The following is a 9,513-nucleotide window of genomic DNA, read 5'->3' as shown; positions in this document are numbered from 1 at the left end:
GGTGTACCTAATAAAGTGGCCGGTGAGTGTATATATATATATAATTAAGATCAATTTAAAATAGAGAAATAGAACATAGGAAACATTTACTTTAAAAGAATCTCAAACTCTACCAGAATGAAATGCCAAGGAGTAAAAATGAGTTTTAAGCATTGTTACATTGTTATACAGTATGTCACGAGTATAGTGTTTTTTTTTCTTTTACTTATCTTTCTTTATTCTATCTCACTCTGTCCTGTTTTGAGCTGCTGTAATGTGCAAATTTCCCCCCTGTGGGATCAATAAAATCTTATCTTATCATATCTTATCTTATCTTAATTACTGGATGTTYGRCCCCTGAGCTKTTGGCCTGCAGTAACTGTGGCCACCGGAGCAATTTAGTGCATAGTCCTGGAATAAACTAATTAATATTTCCATATCCAATGTTTTGGTTAATTTAAAATGAACTGTTGTGACGACAGCTCAAACTTTTCTGTCCCTAGATGTGACCAGTTGGACGGGGATCCTAAGGAAGTGTCTCCTATCTTCACTCAGTTTCTTGAGTGCGTTTGGCAGCTGACGGAGCAGTTTCCACAGGTTTGTGAGAACGTGCCGGCAGCTTATCAGATCCACGCTCTGCTTCTCACTCCAAACGTTTTTTTTTAAAATATTTTTTTTATTGTATTTATTTTACCAAACGCCCCTTTCTGTAGGCTTTTGAGTTCAGCGAGTGGTTCCTGCTGCAGATCCATGAACACGTTCACTCGTGTCAGTACGGAAACTTCCTGGGAAATAATCAGAGACAGAGAGAAGAGTTGCAGTAAGTCCGTCTCACAGTTTGGGTTTGGGGGAGTTTGGGTTTTATTTAGTTGACAGCTCCAGAAAAACTCATCAAACCAGACACAGTTCTGCTGTCAGTTTCCTGTTTTAAACAGATTGATAACTTCCTTATTGTTAACTTTTGCCACCTGAGTGCGAGAATCATCACGTTAAATACATCAAGTTTAATGGGGACAAATAGGAAGCCTGACACAAATGTCATAATTATCACCTCTGCACATGAAGTGGGGGTCAAATTGTTTTCGTACTGTTATTTTTATTTTTATTTTTTTCAAGATTTTTGGTCAATCATAGCACGGAAACGGCTGCACCGATCAACGTGAAATTTGGCAGGAATGTAGATGTGTCTGATCAACACTGCACCAGCCAACCGTTTCTTGATACACCCCATATTTGAGGAAGAGGCTCCATCATAAAAAGAGCTTCAGATTTTTTTTGGTTAGCTGATGAAGGGCTGTCCATCGAGCCCACCAGTTAGGTTTTTTTTATTTTATTTAATTTTTTTAAGTTTAAAAGTTTAAAATCCTCAGTTTGATGTGATGGATCCACATATTGAGAAAGGCTCCAGATGACGGTGAATCTGTGATTATTGTCATAAATCCAGCTACATGTGCACAAGGCCTTCTGACTTTCATAAGAAAATTGAGGAACATTTTGGAAACGCCCTCTAATATTGTTCACAAATTGTCTCCAAATTATTTTTTATTATAGCATTTATCCGTTTAATTTAAAAAACAAAATATTACATACAACAATACAAATCAAATAAAATGAAAGGCAGCAGAAGAAAAAAAAACCTTACATCTGCTCTTATTTACAAAAAATATATATTAATTTCAAACAATAATAAACCAAATAATAAAAAAATCAACTCCTCAAACACTAACTCATACAAATACAAATGAAACAATTTTCATATTTCTTTAAAAAAATTCGCTTTGATCATTTTTTAAGGAATTAATTGATCCAATGCTTTTATAATCATTTTCCAGATTATTCCATGGTCTTATACCTGTTACTGAAGTGCATCTGTCCTTCAAATTTGCTTGGATTTTTGGTTTAACAAACATTTGTAATCCCTTCAAATTATAGCAGCTTTCCCTCTTAACAAAATTAGATAGGATGTTTGAAGGTAACACATTTATGAGCTTTATATATAACCTGCAGTATATGATATTCAACCAACTCATACAATTTTTATAATTTTAATTAATGAAACAATATATTAGATGGGTTCAGTGAGATCCTACTTTAAGATATAGATTAAAAATGAATTTTGATAAATAGCTTCCTGCTCACTCCATTACTGTAGTTTCTAAATTCATTTTATGTGTAATGAGCTCTATGTTATTGAGACATTTTACTTCATGTGTTCTGTTTAATGTGATTCACCGAGCAAAACAAAACAAGACCAAAGATTTTTAAAGACCCATTAATGACCTGTTTGGATTGATTTCCTGTGTCCCCTTGCTTCCAGGTTGAGTGAGCGGACCCACTCTCTGTGGGCCTTTCTRATGAGTGAGAAACAGAACCACCTGAATCCATTCTACAGCCCTGCATACTCTGAAGCCCACYCTGTTCTGGAGCCCTCCACCCTGCCCTACCATTTCAAGTCAGTGCAGGATACCTCTCCTGTCTGCGCTTTACTTTGTTTGTATCTCATTTGCATGTTTATGTTAACCTGTGCTTGCTAGGTTCTGGAGGAGCATGTACCACCAGTTCGATCGGTCTATGCATCCACGGCAGTCTGTCCTCAAAACCCTCGTGACTCTGAASGAGAGCAGCCGCAAGGTGGAGAACACGCTGCAGGCCCTGGAGACTGTGAGCTTTGATTCTCCTACACAACAATGTRCAGAAACCAGAACAGCTAAAGTCACAACACATGTTGCAGTGAAAAGCTCTAATTAAGTCTGGCTTACAGGCTTGTTTTTGAATACACTCTCTTTGTATTTCCATGTTGTTTACAGGCAGCACAGTGTTTCTGGTTATTTTCATAGTCTTAGAATGGAGTAGCTTGAAGGAAGCAAAGTCCCAAACAAACCAAACCCTGTGCTTAGGTGTTATAATATTCTCCCTTTGGTGGGTTCAGCTTTCAGCTACTTTCTCTTATCGTCTTTGTAACTATTTTAATTTTTAAAGAGTCACGCAGAGAACCAAAGCTGTTGTCGACACGATTGGTAGTTCTTTTTTTACAGTATATGTCAGATTTTGCATGCTTTTGCATCTCTTCTTGAGCGCTGCGGCCAGGTGTGAGCTCAGTCTGGCAAAAACCTGCCTGCCTGTGAGCAAACTGGATGGATTTTAATGAAACTTCTAATCACTGGATCAGGGACGCAAGTTATCGATTAATGAGTTCATCTAAACCTAATTGATCTTATTGATCGACTAACAATTAATTGATAAGCAAACCTGAGTTTTCTCTTCTATCAAGATTAACATGAAGGGTTAATCTTGTATAATACGCTGGCTTAAAAAATGAAGCAGATCAATATATTTTAAGTTTATTCCAGCTGTATTAAATACTGACTGAATAGACTGTGGATTTCTCACACTTTATTAAACTGGACTTTTTTAATAAAAATACAACAAAACAGAAATCCATTAGGCTGCTGAATGGTGGAAAACAGATGAAAAGTATAAAATATGATTTATAGATGCAAAACTATTATTAATTTRTTATTATAATTAGAATTTATTTACATTTAGAATTTATGATTTTCTGTGATTCTTTACTTTTTGATGCTTTCTTGTTGGTTCTCTGTTAACTCTGGAGCAGGACCCCCTTTCCTCCCTCGGAAGCAGCACGAGTCAGACCTCTGAGTGCTGCTCACTCTTTTCTTTTCTTTTCTTTTCTTTTTTTTCTTTCTTAATCCTGTAGATTTTTTGCTGCTTGACAAATAACTTGGTCAGGAAAAAGATCGGAGGGTTTTTATATTTTCGGCTAGAGAGAAGGAGGAAATTGACGGTGGATCGAGGTGGTTTTTTTAGTCCTGTAACGCATTTGATACGAGTCTTGACTGAACTGTAAAGCACTTTGGTCAGCTTCTGTTGTTTTAACATGCTYTATAAATAAATTTGACACTGACATTGCTTCCTGCTCGCGACGTGCATCAAATCAGACAATCGTTTTAAGAAAATAAAATGTGGCGCACACTATTTATCATAACTTAGGTTCTACATTTCCTAACACTATTTAAAGTTTAAAGTTTGAAGTCTCTACTTTTGACTCAAATTGAAACAGTGTGTCAGAGTAGGCGTGCCTTTCCAGTTAGAGCGATTTAAACGGACCATATGAAGCACCAGCGGATGTCATCAGTTAATTGGAACCGATTTTAGTTTAGTTTAGTTGATTCATTTAATTTAAAACAAAAAAAAAAATACACAACATATATACACAACAAAAATATACAAATCAAATTGAAATGAAAGGAGACAGAAGAAAAAAATCTTATATCTGCCCCTTTGTTCTATAATAAATTTCAAGCAATAATAAGAAACAAAAACAAAATAAAACTTCAATTCCTTCTCAAACAGCAACTTTCCAGTCTTTTAATCTAATAAACCATTATTCGACAGTTAATTGTAAGTTGATTGTTTGCATTGCTGCATTAAAAGCACATCTACAACTGATTTTTGGAATCCCCTTAATTCAAAATAACCACCACAGCTAATCTACATTAGCCTGCACAAACAGCTAGAACTCAGTCAGTTTTACAGATATTGAGCTAAAATAGTGTGAAAGTAACTGAGAGTCGTTCACATACTGAGTGTGACATCTCACAATATTACATGAGATTGTGCAAATTAGCTACAACTCTGTCCTTTCTGATGAATTTGATATAAAAACTGCTGTCATCTTTTAACATTTTAATGTTAAAATTGATGATTTTTGTTTTAGCCACTGCTTTACTGGAGTTTATAATAATAATAAAACAATAATATTTAACAAGAATGAATCAAACTTTTCTGCTCTGTGTATGTAGAGGCTCCAACAGCTCGGCGTGACCCCCGTCTCAACTTCGGACCCCCCTGCGCCCCCTCCCGCCCGAGGCCAGCACGCCACCCCTCTGCCGCCCCGTTCCGACTCCCTCATCCTCGGCGCTCCCCTCAGCCAGAAAGAAGCGCAGCGCTGCGAGGAGGAGCAGGACGAGGTGGGCGAGGAGGCCACGGAGGGCACGGACACGGAGCGGACAGTAGAGGGCAGCAGCGGCACTGAGAGCAGGAAGCAGAGCTACGGCGAGCTGGACGGGACATATAAAAGTGAACTGGCCAAAGAAGAACCCGCTGCTGTTAGTCTGGAGTTCGGCATGGCACGCATGACCTGCTGAAACCAAACAAAAGGGATTGTTTCCGAGCACAGGATGGGCGTGGCTTAGTGAAGGGACTTCTCTGAAAAGYGTGTGTGCGTTTGAAGGAGAACGCGTCATTCTCTTTGTGTTTGTGTGCCGATTACACAATGGTCCAAAACGGGCCGAGTTACTGATGTACGTCTGTATAGTTTAAATCTCAGTGGAAAGCCTCATTATTATCTCATATATTGCACTTACCATGAAACATGAAAAAAAGCTTGTTTTTTTAATGAATGTTGTAAATCACTATAGAAAACTCATGAAGAAAAAAATAAAATAAATCATTATCAACCCCAAAAAAGTGCAATTTATCCTGCTTTAGAATGCATTCATCAAAAAATAAAAAAATAATAATAATCATGGAGAAGATCAACGTTTCTGGCACAGGAAAGATTTAATTTCGTCTGAAGGCAGAAGGCCAACCTAATTCACCGTTGAGCTGCTTTAGTTCTGATCTAAATGCCTGCAGCCAAATCAGAACATCAGTATATTTTGTCAAAAATGGCAAGATAAAAAAATGGTTCCAGTTTGCCTCAAATTATTTTCCAGTTTAGTTTTTGAACTCTTTAGGCACTTTGCTTTAAATCCTCTTAATAAAACTGAAGTTAAATGTGAGTTTCAGCACCTGATTGCGTATAAATTGAACTGTTCGATGTTGTGATCATCCATTTTAGCCCTTACTTTTGTTCTCTTACATCGAGCAGATAATCTGATTTAGTAATGTGCATTGATCTCCTAATCCCATTGATCCTAACGGATTTCTAAGTTGCTCATGGGTTGTTTTTTGACTGCTGACCCTGATCTGTGGTGCATGACACCTATACTGCTTGGCAGATACTGTACAATTATAACACTATGCCTTCAGTTTTACTAAAGTGTCTCAGTGATTTATTCATTTCTCATGAAATCTAACAATAATGAAAGACCCAGAATTAGTCAATGGAATTGCCAACCGCCCTTCCTGCCAAAGATTTCAACTTTGTAAACTTTTGTGAGAGCTTGTGAGATGCGTTTGCACTCATGATGTGTTGAGATGTACTCTCAGCTACCACCACACTCAGTTTTAGCTCAATATATGTAAAATCCACTAAGTTACAAACATTTTGGTATTTTGATTGATTGATTGAGACTTTATTCATTTCATTTAAAAAACAAAACATTCTATATACAATAAAAATAGAAATCAAATGAAAGGCAGTTTAAAGAAGAAAATGTATTATATCTGCCTCTTTTTTCCCCCAAAAATCAATTAAAACAATAATAATCTTCAAGGAGCTAAAACAAACAAGAACATTAGGGTTGCTTAGCTGTGGAGGTCATCTTCAAAGGGTTTAAACAGTTGGAGATGATATAACACAAAGACATGAACATCATCAGTTTGTATTCAGTGACAGACAAGTACCGTATTAGCTTTATATAGACCCCAACCATCAGTTGGGGTCTATATAAAGTGGGACTGCAATGCTTTGGTCTGAATTCCTCCTTATTGTAACTCCACAAGCCCCGCTTTCACCCATTATCAGAGGTGTGTCTCAGATCAATTCATTTTGAGGCTGTCTCTTTAAATCCAAACAAGGCGCTTCACACCCCGGCCCCCTCCAGGTTCCAGAGCGGTCCACTCCAGTTTGAAAGAGGGGTTTATAGTGGTGCAGAAGCTTTTATTTACAAGTGAATTAAAAGATGTCAACAAGGAAAGCCTTGTTCATCCAACCTTACATGTTGGGAGTCTGACCCAGAGTCAGAGGAGACTGAAGACTACCAAATTGCAGTTGGTAAGTCCATGCCTTGTTTGGTCGCAAATAATTTGATGTAATAGTTCAGAAAACATAATAAAAAATAGAAACAGCTTGAAAAATATGACCCAAACAGAATATAAGGATACTGTAGCTCTGCAGCACTAGGAGAGACTAAATCTAACTTTTCTGCACTCCTTTAAACTCCAAGTACACAACAAAATGTACTTAATGGCTAAAAAAGTGGATTTTTGCGTATGTCCCCTTTAAGGCCCTGTCTCACTATAATGTTTAAGACAATGTATGCCAATTTATGAAAATTTTGTCCAACACTGAAGATGTCTACACTGAAGACAAAACATAAAAAACTGGGAGATTTTTTTGAACAAATAAGCTAACAGATCAAATATGTAACCTGTATGATTATTTCATTCATAACTAAATTATTACACATCTACATCCGTTGTCTAAAACAGAGTGTTGCAGGGCCTTTAGATAAGCAAGAACAAATTTTATGATTACTATTGCTAACATGGAGCCGTACACACAAACTTTATGAGTCTATTTTCTCTCCATATACTGAGCCGGTCTGTATGACGTGAGTTTGAGCCACGAGGCTGCGTAGTTTGGCTCAGCTCAAAATGTTCTCATTTGTCACAAAAACAGCTCTGAGTTGATTCCAGACTAATGCTTTAACTGTCCTTCACACCAGAGCTCAGAAAGATTTAGGTCTGGACTGGATTAGATCTGCCGTGCAAATAAAAAAAGACTTGTTCAATCAGTTTGCAGCAGAATGACAAGATGTAAAACTCGTCAGACGTCAGGATAAATGGAGGGGACGGGCGATCTGCATGTTTTTGCTTTGCAAAAACGTCCAACTCTGCAATGCCTGTTTTAGCATTCAGTCTGGATTTGACTATTTCGTTGTATTTGTAAAACAAAATCTGCAGCAAATAAATCCCTGACACCTCAATAGCCTAACCGCCTTTACATGCCGCAGGAATAAAAAGAGATCTATGCAAACACAAAGCGAGCATACAACGTCACAGTCAGCATCAGTCAAATGAGCATCCATGGGAAAATAGACCAGTTCATTTAGAGGGACTTGTATTAAAGACAGGCTGGTAGTGCAGTGGGACGTTCTGTGTGCAGAGACTGTTTCAGCTTTATGTGAAGCTCTGTAATACTGGAACTGCAAGAAAAATTGTGAGAAAGTGAAAGTTTTCACATTAAACTTTATGTCCTGTGGTAGTTTTAGCAGATTCCTAATTTTGGGCCGGACCACTTTTTTGGTCCACCTCAGGGTGGCAAAGCTTCATCATAATTTTTGGAAAGATACAGTAATATTTTGGTATGATAGCTCTTTTAGAGTACAGCTAAATCACAGCTATCAGCTCCTGAAGTTATTAATCTGCAGTGGTGGGCAGCACTAATCTAAAAATTAGTTCCACTAGCCCTAAAACACTAACTCAGATATTTAGGTCCCCTAATTCTAATGCACTACAATGCAAAAAATGTGCACCTAACCAAGTTTGAAAATCTTATTTCCAGCCAAAAAAGTCTTTTTGATCTTGTTTTGAGACTGATTTACTAAACAAGAACTGATTGTGTAAGAATAATCATCTTTTCAGAATGTGTAAGATTATTTGTCTTGTTAGTCTGAAAATTTGACTCAAATTAAGTCAAAAATTTCTGCCAATGGAGTAAGAAAATTTAACTTGGTAAGATTCTTGAAATACTTGATTTGACTCAATTTTTTCTTATTTCATTGGCATAATTGACATTCCACAGCTGTATTTGGGTTCATATATTGTCACCTGGTGGATAAGTGACACACATATGAACAAAATGTGTGACAGCTTGCACTGTCATCTGTTAATATTAAACAATAACATACATGGAACTCAGTTAGTGCTTCTAAATTTAGCCTATAAATTTAGAAAGTGCTAATCCACTGATATATTTCAAAATTAGCAAAAGCCCTAAAGTACTAATCAGGAAATTAGTTTCCCTATTAGTGCTTTAGGGGAACTGTGCCCACCACTGATAACCTGTTAAGAAAAAAAAATGTTTTGACAGTGGTGTATAGCTAGGCTCATACGGACATTGGTCAAAGCTTTAGAATATTGTGTTTGGTTGGTATCAGTTTAAAGGGGACCCTCTGTGCTTTTATTTAAGCCCAGATTTGTGTCTCTCTGACCAACACAGAGGTCACTAGAACTCTTTAAACCACAAATAATACCCCCCCCCCCCCACACACACACACACACAATTTTCACCTAAATTAAATATTTTATTTTAGCTTTGTGACATGCAGGGGCATCAGGGACACAAGGATTCAGGAAATGTTTAATATACCCACACTGTCTCTTTGTGGGAGGTGATTGTGAGCCATACACTGCAAAAACTGTCCATTTTACTAAGTTTTAAAATCTTATATCCAGCCAAAAAGTCTTTTTGATCTTGTTTTGAGACTGATTCACTAAACAAGAGCTGATTGTGTAAGAATAACAATTTTGTTCTCAGAATGTGTAAGATTATTTGTCTTGTTAGCCTGAAAATTTGACCCAAATTAAGTCAAAATTTTCTGCCAATGGAGTAAGAAATTTTTA

At 37.0% G+C, this 9,513-nt stretch overlaps 1 protein-coding gene across 1 annotated transcript in view; it reads left to right on the top strand.

Moving 5' to 3' along the window:
• The window catches only part of mtmr6 (myotubularin related protein 6), a gene marked incomplete in the record, with an annotated part of 21,204 nt that extends 15,735 nt beyond the window's left edge, over nucleotides 1–5,469 (top strand). The window contains 5 exon segments of the mRNA XM_014008476.1: nucleotides 483–576; nucleotides 693–799; nucleotides 2,297–2,431; nucleotides 2,514–2,640; nucleotides 4,803–5,469. Of these exon segments, the coding sequence (XP_013863930.1) occupies nucleotides 483–576; nucleotides 693–799; nucleotides 2,297–2,431; nucleotides 2,514–2,640; nucleotides 4,803–5,147 (808 nt within the window).
• Between the last annotated feature and the right edge of the window lie 4,044 nt (nucleotides 5,470–9,513).

The sequence above is a fragment of the Austrofundulus limnaeus genome, unplaced genomic scaffold (genome assembly GCF_001266775.1).
Source record: "Austrofundulus limnaeus strain Quisiro unplaced genomic scaffold, Austrofundulus_limnaeus-1.0 Scaffold50, whole genome shotgun sequence".
NCBI classification, from domain to species: Eukaryota; Metazoa; Chordata; class Actinopteri; order Cyprinodontiformes; family Rivulidae; genus Austrofundulus; species Austrofundulus limnaeus.
The sequence above is the reverse complement of the archived record's forward strand: the minus strand, read 5'-3'. Positions and strand labels throughout refer to the sequence as shown.